Here is a 17,472-nt window from a genome sequence, read left to right on the forward strand (position 1 = left end):
GAGCCAGAGCAGTTGCAACCACTGCAGGACGGTGAGTGGCAGAGCTGGGCCACAGGGCTGGTGCCTGCAGCCAACCTGGCCCCATCCCATCCCTGCCCCTCGGACATGCCCACGGACAGGATGGAAGAGGGGCCAGGGCTGCCCTCTCGGTGGCCGTGCTCTGTCTCTTGGGCATCCCAGGGCTGTCCTTGCCTGGGGATCATAGGGCTGGGCTGTGTTCTCCAGCCTTTCCTGCAGCCCCTCAGCTCTGGCTGCACTTGCTCTTTGCCAGATGCAGGAAAGGATGGGACACGAGAACAGGATCCCACCCGCGGACGCTTCCGCAGAGCAGCGCAGGTACCTGCGGCCATCCCCACCTGGGCTGGGCCTGCTGGCACTGCTCGGCACAGCCCCGCGCTTGGAGCAGACCATGGAACGTCCCTCTCTTCCCGCCCTTCCTTCTGCTGCAGGCACTGCGGAGGTTCCTGCGTGTTCGGCGCAGAAAGACCAGAGCCACTGCCACCGAGGGCACGGCCGAGCCCGGCTCCAGGCCCAGTGAGCTGCGGGCACGGCCTGGTGCCAGCGCGGCGTCCTCTGAGCATGCGGCAACCTCAGTCAGGGCAACAGCTGCGGGCCAGGCGAAGGCTGTCATGGCCCCAACTGAGGGCACGGCCAGCACAAACAGCTGGAAGCGAAGGACACCAAGGACTCGGGCCATCTCAAAGACGAACAGCATGCCCACTTGGACTGGGATTCCTGCTCCCATTCCGGATATTTTTTCATCTCAGCAGCAGGTAAGCAGCCTGGGGCCAGGGCTGCAGGCCTCCCAGGATCGTGTGGCCCCTTAGGCCACATCCCCTGGGCCCCCTCAGCCATTGAGGCCAGCACAGTGGGGTGGGAAGGCAAGCACTTCCTGGGGGAAGGTGGGCAAGTTGCTCCCTTAGACAGCACTCCAAGCTATCCCCATGCCTCCTCCAGGTGGCAGCCAGGGTGGGGGACATTCACCAGAGACTCATGTCCCGTGTCACTGCGGACACGGGGCTGGAAACAGACTTTCTGAGCCTGGCTGAAGAGCACCCTGCTAATGTGGTGATGAGCCTCCTGCGCTGTGCCCCATTGTGTGACAGGTACGGGGCACAAGGGCCTCAAGAGCTCGGTGCTCACCGGCCCATAGGACCCCTCACCCTGCACAGCCTGTCCAGAGGGGTCTGCCAGAGAGGCAGAGAGCTCCAGGACCCTCGGGCCCCTCTGTTTCCTGAGCTGCTGCCATGCTCCCCCCCTGCCCCTCAGGGCACCGGGGCTCTGTCACCCGGCCCCACGCGGCTGCACAGGGCACGGTACTGACGTGCAGCTCTGCTCCCAAGGGCTGCTGTACTGATGTGGAGAAGCATCGGCACGTCAAGACCCGCAGTGCAGAAGGTGCTTCCAGCACTGTTCTCTGTGATAGAGGACAGGCCACTGTACAGCATGTTCTTCTACAGTGGGGATAATGAGGCCGTCTTTGCCCTGGCTGTGAGTTTCTGCAACTGGCCTTTGCTCACCCTCCGGGTTGCCTCTCCATGCTCTCCCTGCCCTGCAGCTCCCTGCCTCAGCTGCTGGGCTGAAAGCTGGGCTAGGGGCAGGCTCAGGGCCAGCAGGCCGGCTGCTCGCCCTGCGTTTCCCCTTGGGCCCTGCCACACGCACAGCTGGGTACTGAGCGCTGCTTCGGGCTGCTCTCTCCTTTGCAGGCAACTGTGGTGCTGTGGAATATTGCCCACATGCCCGAGTGGCACGACGCAGTAGTCCTTCATTCGGCCCAGCTGTTTGTGGCTCTGCTCTTCCAAGTTTTCTCCACCACAGAGCAGATACCAGAAGAGGTTGAGGACTTCTGGAGAGCGTGCCAGGAGGAACACCGCCTTCCCACCAAGCCTAACAGGTGCCAGTCGCCCTGTCCTTCCCATGGCCCTGTGGCCAGGGCCAGCGCTCCCAGTGTGACCTGGCCTTTGCTCGGCACACAGGTTTGCAGTGCAGGCCGTGAAGGCTCTGCTCTGCCAACTGGGCTTTGAGAACAAGCTGGTGGCTCTGGAGTGCAAGCAGGTCTGGGACACCCTGCTCTGTGCCGACACCCAGCACTATGCAGTCGGTCTGCTGGCCAGGTGAGAGCCCCTTCTCCCCGCCGCCACCACCATCATTTGTGCCCTGTGCCCAGAGTGCCCCACACAGTCCCTGTGGTTTTGGGCCAGAGTGCCTTGTCACATAGGGGCACCCAAGCAGACTGGAAAAGGCTGGCAGAGGAGGGTGCCCGGGAGCAGCTGCCTCCCAAAGCACCCACGTCCCCTGGCAGGGTGCTAGGGACAGATCAGACCTCTGTGAGTCAGTCCTGGGAGAGGTTTTCCTGCCTGGCTTAGGGCTTTGGTGCCTTTTTCCTCCTACCAGGGAGATGCGCCGTGGCTTGGCCCCCTTGTGTTCCCGCATGGCCTTGCACCTGCTCAGCCTGCTCATTGGGAAGCAGCCACGCTGGCATCTGCCTGCCCTGGCGTTCTTGGTGGAGGTGAGCCTGATGGCCAGCGCTGCCTGGCTGAGCTGCCTCCCAGCTCTCTGGCCTCTGGTAGCTGCAGCCCCTGGGACGCTGACCATGCCTGCTGCTGCTGCCTGGGCCCGGCCCTGTGCGGCTCCGGGCTCATGCCGGCCAGGTCCCCATCACTGCCCTGTGCATTTCAGCTCCTGGAGTGTCTGGACTTGAGCAAACACGGTCACAGTGCCCTGTCGGTCGTATCCAGGCACCTGCCAAGCGAGTGCAGGGACAGGCTGCGCCTGGAGCTCAGAGGCCTCGTGGTGCTCAGCAAGGAGCCCTCGCTGGTGAGAAGGGGGCAGTGGCTGAAGCCACACTGGCAGCGTGGGGCTGGGGAACACAGACCTTTGGGCTCGGCTGGCCTTTGGCACCAGAGGCAGCTGCTCCCAGCTCTCCTGCCTCCCGCTTCAGCTGCCCGAGTGCCCCAAGCAGCTGCTGCTGCTGCAGCTGTCCTCAGCTTCACAGCACAGCCTCGTCTTGCACACAGAGTGGAGGAATACGTGGCCTGTATCAACACCTGCTGGAGCAGCTGGCTGATCCCGATGCAGAGATGGCCGGGATGATCCTCTCCGTGCTTACACATATGCTCCAGAAGAAAGACCTCAAGATACCCGGCATCACTGCCCTGAAGCTGGCTGAACCACTCCTGCCACACTTTGAGAATGTAAGGCTCTGTGCCCCCAGCCAGGAGCACTCGAGGCTGCCTGGAAATTTTGTATCTTGTGAAGTTTTAGGCCTCTGCCCTGCTGGGCCTGGAGTAGTTGGTGCTGAGGTCTTTTCCTTTGTTCCAGGAGAGCAGCCATGTGCAGCTGCTCTCCATTCAGCTCTTCAGCAAGGTGATGGAGCTGGTAGTGGAAGAGGGCAAAAAGCCTTTGACAAGAATTGTGAGCCGCAGCCTGCTTCCTCTCTTCTTCTGCTGGCACAATGAGAACCGGCGTGTGGCCAAGGTGAGGCTTTTTGTGATGCTGCTGCATCCCTGGCAAGGGGTTCGGCTGCCTCCAGCCCTGGCAGCCGGCAGGCTGCAGCCTTGCATGGCCTTGGCACAGGGACACAGGTCCTGTGCCCTGGGCTCTGGTGCCACCTCTGGCTGTGTGCTGCTCTCCAGGCCTCTTTGGAAACACTGCTTTGTGCGGCCCGGTTCCTGAGGAGGAGGGACATGGAGGAGCTGCTGAGGAAGGAGCAGCGGATGAAGTTTGCCGAGCACCTGGTAAGGAGAGCCTGGAAGTGCCAGCCGCGGGCTGGAGAAGCCCCCTGACCCCGGTGCTCAGTGTGCGGGGCTGGCAGCTGTGTCCCTGCCCAGCGCCGCCCCCGGGGCTGCCAGCCTGCGCCCCGCACGCCGCTCCCTGCCCTGGGCCATGCGGGCCAGCTCGGCCGGTGCTGGGCGCAGGGAGCGCCCGGCCGAGGGGCAGAGCCCGCGCCGAGCCTTCGCTCCCCGCAGCTGCTGCAGGACGCGAGCCGAGCGGCCGAGCACCTGCGCTGGGCCCTGCCGCGCCTGCAGAGCCCGCAGAGGCCCCTGCGAGAGGCGGCCGTCAGGATCATCGGTGAGCGGCGTCCCTCCCCGCCTCCCGGCCCGGCCCTGCCCCGGCAGCGGGAGCCGCGCCCGGGCCGCTGCAGCCCCGCCCGCCCTCGGCGCTGCCGCCGCCCTCCCGCAGCCGTGCCCTCCCTCGGGCGGCAGCGAGCGGCAGGGCCCGGGCTGAGCCCTGCCCGGGGAGGAGGGCGTGCGGCCCCGGGGCTGGCAGCGCCCGTGTCGGGCAGCTGTGCCGCCTGGGGCCCCACAGCCTCTATGTTGCCAGGGGTGGCCGGAGTGCTCCTGATGGGGCAGAAGGAGGAGCTCCAGGTCCTCAGTGAGGGTGAGTGAGGGCAGCCGTGTGCCAGCGGGGACCGCCGGGGGCAGCTGCACATCCTGGCCCCGGAGCTACAATCCCTGCCCGGGCTGCCCAGGGCTCTGCTCCCTGTGCGGACCAGGGGCAGCGGGGCCAGAGCCCGGAGAGCTTTCAGGGACACGTGCGGGATGCGAGGCCAGCGCCTTCTGGCCAAAGCCCTTGTCAGCCACTCCCTCCTGGCCATGGCAAAAGCTGGGTGGGAAGGCCCTGGCAGGAGGCTTTGCTTGGATTCCAGCAATCAGGCCTGTGACTGTGGCACTGTTCCTTTCTTTTCCAGCCCTTCAAGCCCTGAGCGAATATGAGTGCCCCTCCTTCATAAAGCAATTTATCCAGCTGACATTCGACGCAAGATCTGCCGAACTGCGCCTGCAGGATGGGAAGAACCAGTGTCTTTTGGCCACCCCCACTTCCCACTGATGATGGGACTAACTGCAGAGCAGAGGGGACCAGCTGAAGCTGCAGGCCCAGCAGCTCTTGCTGGTCACAGCCGAGCCTGTGGCAAGCTTCAGGAGCTCCTCCCTTCTCCCTTCCTGTTGGTAGTTCCCTCCCTCTAGCCCCCAGGCCCTGCCCATCCCCTTTTTTCTCTCACAGTTCACACCTTCACTTTGCCTTCCCTTAATAAACACTTTGGCTTTTTCACATGACTCGTGGCTCTGTCTGTGGAGCTGAAGCAGCGCAAATCCTGAGCCCAGGGACACGCAGGGCCCTGCTGCCATCCTCTTCCACGCCGTCGTCTGTGCACGGGCAGAGAGGAACAAGGGCAGCTCAAGCTGCAGAGGTCCCTGCTGCTCCAGTTGCACAGCATCATGGAGTTGAAGGTCGTGCTGAGCACACTGAAGGGAGCAAGGACCCTGGGTTTTAGAAGAGCCAGCTTGAGTATGCTCTTCCATGGCAAACATCCACCGAGGGCAAAGGAGCTTGCGGTGCTTTTCACTACACCCGTCCTGTACTGAAGTGGCTGTTGTGAAAAATACAGCCAGCCCCATGAAACTTAGCAGTGTGAAGAAACTGCTGCACAGCAACAGCTGAACTTCAGTGTGTCTGAGCCAGTGCTGCTGGCTCAAATGCTGGCAGCATTATCTCCGCACCCTGGGACACTTCCCGGTTCCTGTGCCTTGACACTGCTTTCCCATGGGGCTGGGGAAGGAGTTTGGCTCTATGAACTGCCTGGTGCTGTGAAACAGGTTCATTTTTGTCAGATGAGGTGATGGTGTGCACGTGTCCACATGTCTCCCTGCCTTAGTGCCCTTTGTGAGCTGCTTACTTCTGCTAGAATTTGTGGAGTGTTTAAAGCTTGCTGCCTTTTATTTCTTTGCTCCTATTCAGAGAAATGAGTTGTTGAAGTCTTTGAAATGTTCCGTTTTCATCCTTATGCAAGATAGTGAGGAATGTGTTCTTTTCATCCCTTAGGTAATTCTTTGCTTTATTATTGCATGCAGTGAGATAGGATTAGTGTGGGTTACAAGTAGTAAGAGAATATGGAATAAGAGAACAATAAGCACAAGAGCAAAAGATAAAAATAGTCTCAGGAATTAACCTAGTAGTTTGATATTTCTATGAATATATAAAACACTTGCAACAATGCTTAAATCTCTTTTTCTTTCTGATAAAAAATGTGTTTTCAAGTATTTTGCATACAGGATTCCCCTGGGATGTAAGAACTTGAAGCATTTCAAGTCTGCAGCTTCAGGAATGAAATAAACTTTTGACTCAAGTTGTCAACCTGAATAAACTCTTAACTACCCCACAGCAATTGCAAGTTATAGCTAATAAGGATGGAATAAAAACACAATTGCTCTTTTTCCTCTTAGCATTTTCTCCCTGGCCCTATAAAATTTGGTTTTTTGCCTTGTTCCTTAGTTTGCTTTCCAAACCATTCCATGTCCTCAGTAGATCTGGAGAACTGTCTCATGCGTAGATCTGAAGAATCAGTTTTGAATCTAGGAAATTAAAGGAAGAATCACACTTCATAAGCTTGGGCTTGGATTGAAAGCTTGAGATCATTCAAGTAGACATTGCTGAATGTTCAACCTGGTCTGGCAGGCTCCTCTCTCTGAAAGGTGGGCAACTGAAACCTCTGTGTTTGCACAGAAAGGCAAGTTATGAGATAGCTGGGAATTGGCTCTGGCCAGCTGGTGTCCCAGGTGTCATCTTTAATAGTTGTTTTCTTATGTTATTAGTAACCAGGCTATTAGGCCAAGCACCTGTAGTGTTTGGGTTTTTGGTTGTGCTTGTTTTAGTTTTGGCTAGCTGCGTTGGCAGGTGGCTGTGAGTGCACTGTAGTACCCCCAGCTGCTGCCCAGCTCTGCTCTATTATGTTTCTTTTTCTTAGCCTGGTCTCATAAGCCCTCAAAAGAAATATAATACACCCAAGGACAGCTTATCTATTACTCTGGGGGCATAAAATTAGCAGGATGACTTCTGCTGCAGTGTTAGAAACAAAAAGGTTTAATAAAAGGTATAATAACAAAGAGAAAAACTCGAGCCAGGTGAAGCAGTCCGCTCCTGGTAAAAACACCTCACAAAAGCACTTAGCTCTTCTCTTCTCTTCTTTTCCTCCCTGATGGATCAAGCGGGACTTTTTGGCTTCTATCCAATTAGATGTCCTCAAGTATTTGGTGAAGTCCCTGAGGTCCCATGAGGTGGCTTTTCACCTAATCCTTGAGAGAAACTTCTGGCCTTCTTTCCTTTTCTGGGGGACAAAGGCTAGTTTTGCCACTCTGCCATTAGGGTGCACACTCCTACAGACATGGCTCTCTTTTCTTTCTTGGTCTCTTACCCCTCTGGCACTCAAGGCCATACTTGCTATTGTAGTCATTAGGTACATGGTCCTGCTAGGATGGTTGACTAATTCAGGAACAAACAGCCATGCTGCCATACCAGGGACACTGCTCTGGAAATGGGCAGAAAGAGAAAACATTTAATGTTTTTCACTTTAGAAATGTTCCATTGCAGCTTTATCTGCAGCAGAGTTACATTTACTGGACTGTCCAATAGAATTCCATGTGTCCAGAGCTAACTTTAATCACATAATTTAGGAGTGTCCAGCTGTAAATCTCACAGCCATGGGATCAAAAGTCCTTTCCACTTCTGGTTAAGTGGCTCTCCTTTCCAGGTCTGGATGTACACCCAGTCTCCTGACTAGTGAGGACATTCTTGAACATTCAGGCTTATTAGTGAGACCAAAACAACAAACTTGCACGATGATAAAAGCATTTTCTCCTGAGGGTTATGCTCTAGCAGCAGCATTTCGGCTTCCAGCCTTTGGTGGCAGAGAAGGCTCAATAGCCAGGGCTGCCAGAAGGAGGCAGGGCAGGAGCAGTTTGCAAAGCTTCATTAAGAATCCAGGGAAACCGAATCCCCATTTAATCCCCATTTTCTTTCCAGAGAGCCTCCAGAGAGCAGATATTTCAATCCACCACCCTCTCCCAACAACCATAACTTTTTGGAGGTGGTGCTGAGATCTTGTTTTCTGAGTTTGATCCCTAAATATTGAAATAACTTACAATAACACAGAAGAAGGTCAACGGGCATCAGCTGTTTCTCATGCGTTGCTTGGGGTTCTCTCCCCTGCAAGGGGTCCAAACTTGTCACATCACAGGTTGTTCCCCAGGCAAAAGACCAGGGATTTTCACCATGTGCTTCCTTCTCCAAAAGTTCTATTTCATTCCCCCAAATCCAATTCACAAAACATTCTCCATTTCCCTTTCTTTGCGATCATTGCTTATTTTCCTGTGTAGTTCAACCACTTCTGTTGCAGAATGAGGTATCGCTGCCAGACACTACATCCTGATAAGCGAATTCCTTCTTTATCAGTGAGCAGGGCTTGGGATGAGGAGGGAAGAAGATTGGCTTTGCAGAGCCGAACCTCTCCTCCAGGGAGCAGAGGAAGGTGACATCATCTTCGGGGCATCCTGCCTCTGTATTTTATAGGGGTGGGCAGAGTTTAGGGTGAGGGGCGGGGTTGGACTTTGAGGCACTAAAGCCCTCCCAAGGGCTGTGGGGCTGACCTTGCAGTCAGGGAGGCCTGGAGTTCCTGGAGTCTGGAAAACACTGCTTCCAGGCCTTCCCCAGCAGTGTTAAATTGCAACTCTAAAGCTCTTTGGCTTTGGAAGAGCGTGTTTCACTGGTTTGTCATGGTTTGGGGGCTGGCTTCATCCTGGCATTCAATTCCTACTCTGGCCTAAGGCTGGCTATTGTTTCAGGCTCAGCAATTTGCAGCTGATGCAGTTCCTTTTCCAGCTGATGGGCACCATAGAGCTCTGAGTCAAACCTCCATGCATATGGATACCAGGCATGGTCCTTTACTGGGAGTTTTTAATTTTCTTCTAACAAAGTTCATGTTTTCTCCAGAAGAAACTGTGGATGGTGCTAGTTTCTCTCCGTCCCCATCTCTCTTAAGGGCTGGACAAGCTTTCTATATAAGCTTTTAGCAAGTGTGTCAGTGGAGAGCAGTTCAGATCAGTTTCTGGGTGCAAGTCCATTACTTTCCTGCCAGAAAATAGCAGCTTTGACTGAACATTTATTTCTCCTTTATTATGTCACGAGCACTTACAGCTGTATAAAAGGCCCATATCACCTCAAGAGTACCCTGCTTGCTGCGCCAATTAAAATGTAAGGCCCCAAAAATGTTGCTCTGTGGGATACTGTAAAACGACTTAAACTTGTTCCTGAACTCTTGAGATAGAAAAGCAGGAAAAATACTGACGAGATGTTCTCAAGAGATTGGAACAACAAAAAAACTTCACTGTCAACTTTCAAAAATCAGAGAACTTGAAAGGTAAAAAAATTAAACATAACAGAGAATATTCTATAAAGCATTAACTTAGCCCTAGCTGAAATAAATGGGCAGGAGATCTTTCTCCTTTTTAATGCCTTTATTAAGAAGAATCAGCTCAGGTGGGGAGAAATCGACGGGTTGCGCCCTCGCCGCCGTTGCTCCCAGGCGTGGCACGAAGGAGGAGGATGATGCAGTTTTGTCCGCTGGTCTGCAGACAGAACTGGGGACTCTGTCCTCATGGGAGAGTCGTTGAGTCCTTGGTTTGTTGGTTTAGAAACCCGGGGGGTCTCTTTAATCAGTTTCTTTTCAGGTTAGGGTGAGAAATAAAAAGATACAAGCAGGTACGGGACAATGCTCCCATCTTTAGACGTCACTTTAAGTCACTTGTTGGCTCGTGATTTTAGGGGTTTTTCTTATAAAAACTGTAAAACTGTAACAATCCAGGGTGCACTGCGTTTCTTATTTGCATGCTGTCTCTGGTGTCACTGCCCATCTCTTTACCCTGGAGGGTTTCCCTTGGTATCTTCTTGGCATGCGGCCAGCATCAGGGAAACAATCAGTTAATCACCTGCCATTAACAGGTATTTGAAAAGCTTTCCTTCGGCAGCGAAACCAAAGGAGGCTGACTCGGTCTGGCTTGGTTTTTTTTAACTCTGAAACTTGAAAAAAATTACAATTTTCTATTCATAACAGTTCCCCCCTATTTTTCTTTGATCAAGCTTAAGCTTGCATCAACTTATAATTTTTGGCTCATTAACATAGAATTTCCTATATTTTTTGTATTGATAATACATTTCTTCAGCACTAGGGTGATCATATTTACTAAACTTCATTACCTTTTTTGGTTTTTTCAGGTTAATTCCTTTAGAGATCTTTAGGTTATTCTGTACAGCAGATGTCACTATTTTTGTTAAACATGGAAATAAGAACAGACTAACAAGTGTACCCACAGTGAAGGTTATAGTTTTCCAACTTTTTTTGAAAATCCATAGATTATCCCACCAACTAGAATCAAGTGTAAGAGTCTTTTGATTTCTTAAATATGCTAGGTTTTTTATTTCGTTTAAAGTGTTTCTAATGACTGCTACAATTAATTTGATTTGATAAACTACTGTTTTGGTTTGGTTGAGTTGGTCATTAATATGATTAAGAGCCAATGCGGTCTGATTAGATATTACTTCTAATTCTGATTGTAGTTTCAAGATTTTGTTTAACATATATTGTTTCTTCAGTTTTGTTTTTCTCAAATCCTCATATATAGGAACTCTTAAACTTGATCCAGATTCTTTGTGTATTATAAAGACAGTTTGTTTTATAATTCTAATGATGCCACCACTAGACCAGCCTCTTGGCAATTCAGTGGATGTTGTGGTACCATTGACCCAAAACTAGTGTTTAGGGGTTTCCTGAAAGATATTAATTTTTGTCGTGCCCTCCCAATATTTAGAAATACTTTTTCCTTTTACCAGATTTACCAGGTTTGCTTCAGTAGCATCATGTTCAAAGCACCACCAGGTTTCTCCTACAGGGTGCTCTCCCAGGAGTGGCTGCCTAAAGGTGGCAGTGTTCCAGGCCATCCAATATATTTTCTTATTTTCTTGATAAAAGATCAATTGGGAGAGGTTAACACAATTGTTGTGGACTCTCAGCAAGGAGCTTACTTCTTTCTCATAGAAAGGTTGGTAGTACTCATTGCACAGCTCTCCTGGGCTCTCCAGAGCACCACCAGCAATCAGAGCCAGCGTTACTACCCTTCCCAAGAGTCTGGTATGGGTCATCTTGCACAGCCTGCCCACCCGGCCTTGCCTCTTGAGGATTTTACTGAGAAGAAGTCTCCAAGTTCTTTAGAGTCTCTTGCTCCTCTGGTTAAACCTCTCTTGATCTGTCCCTGCTAATTTGGTCCTTCCTAGGGGAGCACTCTGGAGAAGATTAACCTGGGGTCTTTGGTACCAAGTTGGGACGACTTAACCAGAATTACTTATTAACAATTTTTAACTTTTACAAATTTCTTAAAACACTTCAAGACATGTTATGATTCTAAACTTTTTTCTTATGCAGTTCATCAGTCTTTTTGAATGTCAATTTTAAGTCATTTGGTCCTTTTATAATAGTATACTCAGCTGAATTAACTTCCGATGTGGTTGAATCCTGTCCCGAGTTAGGGTGTGAGGGTGGTGTGGAATCTGGTCCAATACCAGACACTGAAGAATCTTGTCCAATGCTCGGGGGTGGGACTGGTCCTTTAATTCTCGTAATGTGAGTCCAACCTTTTGCTCTGGTTCGCACGGCCGAATTAGCGATGAGGAGTACCTGAAAGGGGCCTTCAAATTTAGGCATTAATGGTCTATAATTCCAGGATTTTATTAAAACCCAATCTCCTGGGTTGATGTCGTGTGCTTTTGTATCCAGAGGGGAGGTTTGGGGGAGGTATTCTCTTTTTCTAAGTCCTTCTAGGGTTCTTCCAATTACTTCTAAATATTTCCTTGTAGCTTCTTCTCCTTCCAGGTAGTCTCCTGTGCTATAGGGTGTTAACAAGAATGACAGTCCAAAAATCATTTTATAAGGTGAAATCCCTATATCAGACCGGGGTCTTGTTTTGATGCGCAAGAGCGCTAGGGGTAAACACTTTAGCCAATTCATTTTTGTTTCTTCGATCAATTTAGTCAATACATTTTTGAGAATTTTGTTCATTCGTTCCACCCTCCCAGAACTCTGGGGGTGCTACAGAGTATGCAATCTCCATTTTATTCCTAAAACTTCAATTATATTTTGCAATGTTTGGGCCACAAAATGTGGACCTCGGTCTGAGTCTATGGTATTTACCATTCCATTCTGGTTCACTTTTTGACAAGTTAAACACTCTTTTATAATTGTTTTTGCTAGGTCATATACGCTTATGCACAGGTTATTTCTTAGGAAATAATCACATAGTCCTTGGACTCCCCAGTGGGTATTTCTGCAGTTTTGTTAGCACCATCTTAGCAAGTGCTTTGTTTAGAAACACCTGTCCGTCAGGTATTAACCACTCCCCCATATCCTTTGATGTAACTTTAAATTTCACAGAATATGAGTTCTCCTTTCTTTTTCCCTACTCGGGTGTGGTTTCTGCTTAAAAAAACCACTTTTACTAGATCTTCTGGTCTTAAAGCTGCTTCCTTTGCTATCTTGATCAGCTAGCAAAGGTTTCACAACTTTAGGCTAAACAGTCTTGGGGAGGGGGGGTCCAGTTGCTCCACAGTAATAGCAGCAGCTTTCACTCAAAGGGACTCAAGGCCTCTCCATGCCTCCTGCCCCTGACAGTACTGGCATATTCTTGCCTGCTCCTGGTGGTGGACCCCCCCACTCTTTTGTGGCCTTGTTGTGTAGGAAAGGGTTGTTTGCTCCTACACTTTCTCTGGCTATAGCAACCATGATCTTAGCTTTGGCCTTTACTTTTTCTTCTTCTCTCCTTAAATACACTTTCAATGCTTCCCTCAATAACTCATTAATATCTTTTCCTTGCCAATCCTCAATCTTTTCCAGTTTTCTCTGTATATCAGGCCAAGATTTAGTAACAAAATGGACTTTTAGTAGCATTTCACCTTCGCTGGTGTCCAGGTCTGTTTTGGAGTACAATTGAAAGTTCCGCCTCAGGCGATTAAGCCAAGTGGCAGGAGTTTCATCTTTCTCCTGTATACCCTCAAATGCTAGTTTTGTATTGGTTCCTTTGGGAATTGATTCTCTTATTCCTCGAATTATCAAGGACCTGTACTCCATCATGGCCTTCCTACCTTCCTCCTGGTTAGGATTCCAATTGGGATCCACTAGTGGCAATTTTTCTTCTCCTGATGGCACTTGGGGCCCTGGACGGTTGTCTTTTTCCCAAATTCTTATGCTTGCGGCCCTAATCATTCGGGACTCTTCTGGGGAAAATAATATATTTAGAATGGAATTCATCTCCCCCCAAGTGTAGAAATTTGGACCTAAAAACTGATCCACTTGGTTAGCAATGCCCACGGGGTCTTCAACTAGATTCCCTAACTCCTTCTTGAATCCTCTCACCTCAGAAGCAGTTAGAGGAGCATTTACAAAACCAACACCTCCTGCTACTCCTCCCATAGGAACTTCTCTAAGGGGAAAAAGTTTCTCTGCCTTGGAGGTCTTGGATCGGGTACTACAGTATGGCCCATCTTCAGACACAAGATTGTTCACTTGAGGGGTATTAGCATTAGCTTGGACTTGCTGTAGGCTAACGGCTGTACCTGGTGATAAGGGGTTATTAGATAAGGAGGAATTTGTGTCCCAGTTAGGAGGAGGTGGAGGGACTGCAGTAGGAGGGGGGGAAGAGCTTGGGTGCATATTAGGTGGAGCTGGAGAAGGGGTGGAGCATGCAGCAGGTGTAGTCGGTATTAGTGGTGGTGCAGAAGCAGCTGAAGGAGTCGAAGGGGGTGGTGAGGGAATGGCCCCCATGGCTGCTGGGAGAAGAACTGGATCTGCTATTTGAGGTGCTCGAAGGAGAGGGTTATAAGGTGGAGGGGCATCAGGAGGCAAGTAGTCTAGGGGGTCCCACCTTTTACTAATTTCCTTAATTCTAGCATCTCCTCTTTCATTCCCTTCTTTCTTGCTCTGCACTTTACAAATTTGCACTCCTTCATTCTTTATAGCATTTAACCAACAAGCTACATATAATAATTGTTCAGCATCAGTATTTTCTCGGGCCGTCAGATAATTACTCAGCTGTTGACACATCCACTTGTCTTTCGTCCCGCACCATGGCCATCCTCCTTGCACTTCTAATTCTGGCCACACTTCTGAACAGTAATGAATCATTTTAACTTTATCTAATCCTTCTGTGCTTTCTATAAAGTCCCATTTCTCTAATAGTTCACCTAGGGGACTGTGGGGAGGTATATTCTTCAATCTTTGGCCACTTTTCTTACTACCACACCCTCCCATATTCTTCTGCCTCTAAACAAATAACAAAGATGTCTTTTTTCTCTAAAGGAAATATATCTTATTTAAGAAGTCTCGACCTCCTGCCAAAACTCCAATTTCACTGACCCTTTTCGTCAGGACTTTGTTGAGACCTTCGCCTTCCCTTGCTAAGACTCAACAAACAACTAAAATACAAAAAAACATCCTCGAGGTCTTGACCTCTGAGGTTCGCCTGACCTCCTTCGTCAGGACTTAGAGAGACCTTGGCCTTCCCTTGCCAAGGCTCAAACAGTCAAACCTCGAAACCCTGGCTTCTGAGGGGTGCCTGACTTCTTTTGTCAGAGCCAAACTGCCTGATATCCTAAATCCTAACTTCCTTCGTTAGGACCTGTATCAGAGCCTTTGGGGTGCGTGCCACTCACACAGCTATTTCCTCCGCACGCCCGGAGGGGGGGTCCTGTGGGGTGCGTGCCACTCACACAGCTATTTCCTCCGCACGCCCGGAGGGGGGTCCTGTATCAGGGCCTTTGGGGTGCGTGCCACTCACACAGCTATTTCCTCCGCACGCCCGGAGGGGGGTCCTCTTTACCCCTTTGGAGGCGCCTCAATCACCAATTCCACTCGCTTCCCCCTGTTCCCGGCCGGCCCCCTCGCGGGGGTGCGGAACCGCGGTACTGAGGGGTCCTCACTCGCTTCAAGGGGCCGAGCTGCCGGCCCTCGTCTCAGTCACACACACTCACTCGCCTCCCTCTCCCGCCGCCGGATATTCTCACCTATCCGGCGCTGCTCCGTGTCACTGTCCCAAGCCGATCTTCTCTGGTCCCGATAGCCAGCTGTCCTGCAGGTCCAGGGTGGGCGGCCGTCCCAGTCCTGGTGTCCTCTTCAGGCGTGGCTATCCCAGACGAGTCCCCCAAGCTGAAATAAATGGGCAGGAGATCTTTCTCCTTTTTAATGCCTTTATTAAGAAGAATCAGCTCAGGTGGGGAGAAATCGACGGGTTGCGCCCTCGCCGCCGTTGCTCCCAGGCGTGGCACGAAGGAGGAGGATGATGCAGTTTTGTCCGCTGGTCTGCAGACAGAACTGGGGACTCTGTCCTCACGGGAGAGTCGTTGAGTCCTTGGTTTGTTGGTTTAGAAACCCGGGGGGTCTCTTTAATCAGTTTCTTTTCAGGTTAGGGTGAGAAATAAAAAGATACAAGCAGGTACGGGACAATGCTCCCATCTTTAGACGTCACTTTAAGTCACTTGTTGGCTCGTGATTTTAGGGGTTTTTCTTATAAAAACTGTAAAACTGTAACAATCCAGGGTGCACTGCGTTTCTTATTTGCATGCTGTCTCTGGTGTCACTGCCCATCTCTTTACCCTGGAGGGTTTCCCTTGGTATCTTCTTGGCATGCGGCCAGCATCAGGGAAACAATCAGTTAATCACCTGCCATTAACAGGTATTTGAAAAGCTTTTCTTCAGCAGGAAACCAAAGGAGGCTGACTCGGTCTGGCTTGGTTTTTTTTTAACTCTGAAACTTGAAAAAAATTACAATTTTCTATTCATAACATATCAACCTAACAAAATGTGTTAATTGAGTTAGATTTAGATCATTAAGGCTGTTAAGATTTTAAATTACTCAAAAATCTGAGAGCAGGAAAAAGGGAGAAGAAAGAGAAAGAGAATGACAGAAAGGAACCAACACAGCTATCACTGCAGGTTCCAGTGGTGTTCAGCTGATAGAAATTCCAAGAAGAGGTAGGGTCAAGACATGTGGTGGCCACATATCCCGAGGCAAATAGCCTTTGGCTCTCCTGGGGCCCTCCCCCACATGGGGCTCCCACTCACCTGGCCATTTAGGAGCTGGGTTAGGGGCTCCAGACACAGGTGTGGAGCATTGCCTCTGGTGTGCCAGGGATCAGTGGCCGCTGCTGGGCTGGGATACAGGCCTGGGGGTGTGGGGCATGCCGAGTGGGGCATCGCCTCACCAGAGCAAGGCTTGATCTGCCCCCTTCCCCACATACAAGCCCCTGAAAAGTGTTGAGCCAGCAATCTCCTCTAGTCTCTCACAACAAGGTGTCCAGATTCCTGTGCTTCTTGGCTGTCAAGACTCCACAGATTTGTGTCTGGATATTAAGTAACTTGGACATTTATTCCTTCCAAAAGCAGCAGCATGAGGGTTGTTTATTCTTTCTAAGGCCTTCCCTCCATCATTCTATGTCCTCTTCTTGAGGTAGTCCTTGTAAAGCCTCTCCTCTCTCCCCTTCTCCATGACAATGGAAAGGGACAATGGAGAAAACAATAAATGAGAGGTTAAAACTATTAGAGTTACAATGTAGTGAGGAAATAAAAAGCAGTGCACAACAATAAGAAGAAAATTGTGCAAAAGGGGTAATGGCTTAAGCAACAAAGGTGAAGTGTCACATGAGGCCCCTGGAACAAAGACAGGATGGCAAGGGCTTACAGAATGGTTCTGATGGTAGATGGGAACTGCTGGTGCTGCCTGGAGCAGCTGTGCACCTGCAGTGGCAGTTTCCTGCTCCCTCTCTGCAGCAGGGATGGTGGCAGTGGCGATGGTGATGGGTGTCTCTCTGTCCCTGCAGAGCTCTGTTTGGCACTGCCCCTGCCATCAGTCTGCCACGCTGGGCATGTGTGTGGGAATGGGATCTGCCACTTTGCTGCCTCTTCCTACCACCCTGCTGGGCTCCACTTGGCTTGGCTGGACTCACTTGGGATCGGTGTCACCACTCTGGCTTGCCTTGTTCTGCTGGAGCAGAAAAACAGTCCCACATGCCACACTGGCCCTGATGGTTTCAGCTGCGTGTCAGAGCTGCCACTTCCATGCCACCCATCTCAGCCCCGCCTCCTGACTAATATTGTGGAAGGAGAAAAATGGGGGGAAAAATGGTGGTGGTGCTTTGGTCCCAAGGCCTCCCTGCTAGAGTGAGTCAGACAGAACGATCCTCCTTGCATTTGCTGTCATGGCATTTCCCTGCTGAAATCACACCCATGGCTATGATGTAAAATGTTTTGAATAAATAGTACAGAAAGATCCATGACCATGTCTCTGTACCTAGGAGAAACCTCTAAATGTAATTAAAGCAGTGCTTCTCCTTGTTTTCTGATTTCTAGAACAAAGGAACAAGCCTTCTGGTTTTTGCTCAGCAGAAATAGTGGCCAAAGATCACTAATGTGGTTCCTCACATCCTGGTCCATTCTCAGTGCTCAGCTTCTCAGTGTGGGCTCTAGGGGCTAAGTGTGTTTCTACTCTTACATGCCTTGAGCAACAAGTGATGGGCTAGGAGGGCTTTGTGTGTTGCTTTGTAGCAGAGGAGAACTTTGCAGGCTTTTTTGGCATTAGGTGTAGAGCAGGTCTGGTTCTA

General features: G+C 50.6%; 2 protein-coding genes and 1 long non-coding RNA gene across 6 annotated transcripts; 2 read left to right on the forward strand and 1 right to left on the reverse strand.

The window, feature by feature from the left end:
• Positions 1 to 625: 625 nt before the first annotated feature.
• LOC135299869 (maestro heat-like repeat family member 5) lies at positions 626 to 2,325 on the forward strand. Its single transcript, XM_064419285.1, has 5 exons — positions 626 to 773; positions 958 to 1,106; positions 1,344 to 1,491; positions 1,707 to 1,894; positions 1,977 to 2,325. Exons 1-5 carry the CDS (start codon positions 630 to 632, stop codon positions 2,116 to 2,118), a joined length of 771 nt encoding a protein of 256 aa, XP_064275355.1. The 5' UTR covers positions 626 to 629; the 3' UTR covers positions 2,119 to 2,325.
• A 106-nt stretch (positions 2,326 to 2,431) lies between these two features.
• On the forward strand, positions 2,432 to 3,785 carry LOC135299798 (uncharacterized). The gene is made up of 5 exons (XM_064419221.1): positions 2,432 to 2,509; positions 2,680 to 2,817; positions 3,018 to 3,194; positions 3,322 to 3,477; positions 3,636 to 3,785. Exons 1-5 carry the CDS (start codon positions 2,432 to 2,434, stop codon positions 3,783 to 3,785), a joined length of 699 nt encoding a protein of 232 aa, XP_064275291.1.
• Positions 3,786 to 5,252: 1,467 nt separating this feature from the next.
• LOC135298324 (uncharacterized) lies at positions 5,253 to 17,463 on the reverse strand. 4 transcript variants are annotated; one of them, XR_010360313.1, is made up of 5 exons: positions 17,368 to 17,463; positions 16,554 to 16,853; positions 15,938 to 16,352; positions 14,881 to 15,022; positions 5,253 to 13,095 (listed from the first exon to the last, which is right to left on the reverse strand). It is a non-coding gene; the product is annotated as an uncharacterized LOC135298324 (long non-coding RNA). The 4 variants fall into 4 exon arrangements; XR_010360314.1 differs by having other exon boundaries at positions 5,253 to 11,503; positions 12,964 to 13,095; positions 15,938 to 16,853; XR_010360312.1 differs by having other exon boundaries at positions 15,938 to 16,853.
• Between the last annotated feature and the right edge of the window lie 9 nt (positions 17,464 to 17,472).

Source organism: Passer domesticus, chromosome 4, assembly GCF_036417665.1.
Source record: "Passer domesticus isolate bPasDom1 chromosome 4, bPasDom1.hap1, whole genome shotgun sequence".
NCBI classification, from domain to species: Eukaryota; Metazoa; Chordata; class Aves; order Passeriformes; family Passeridae; genus Passer; species Passer domesticus.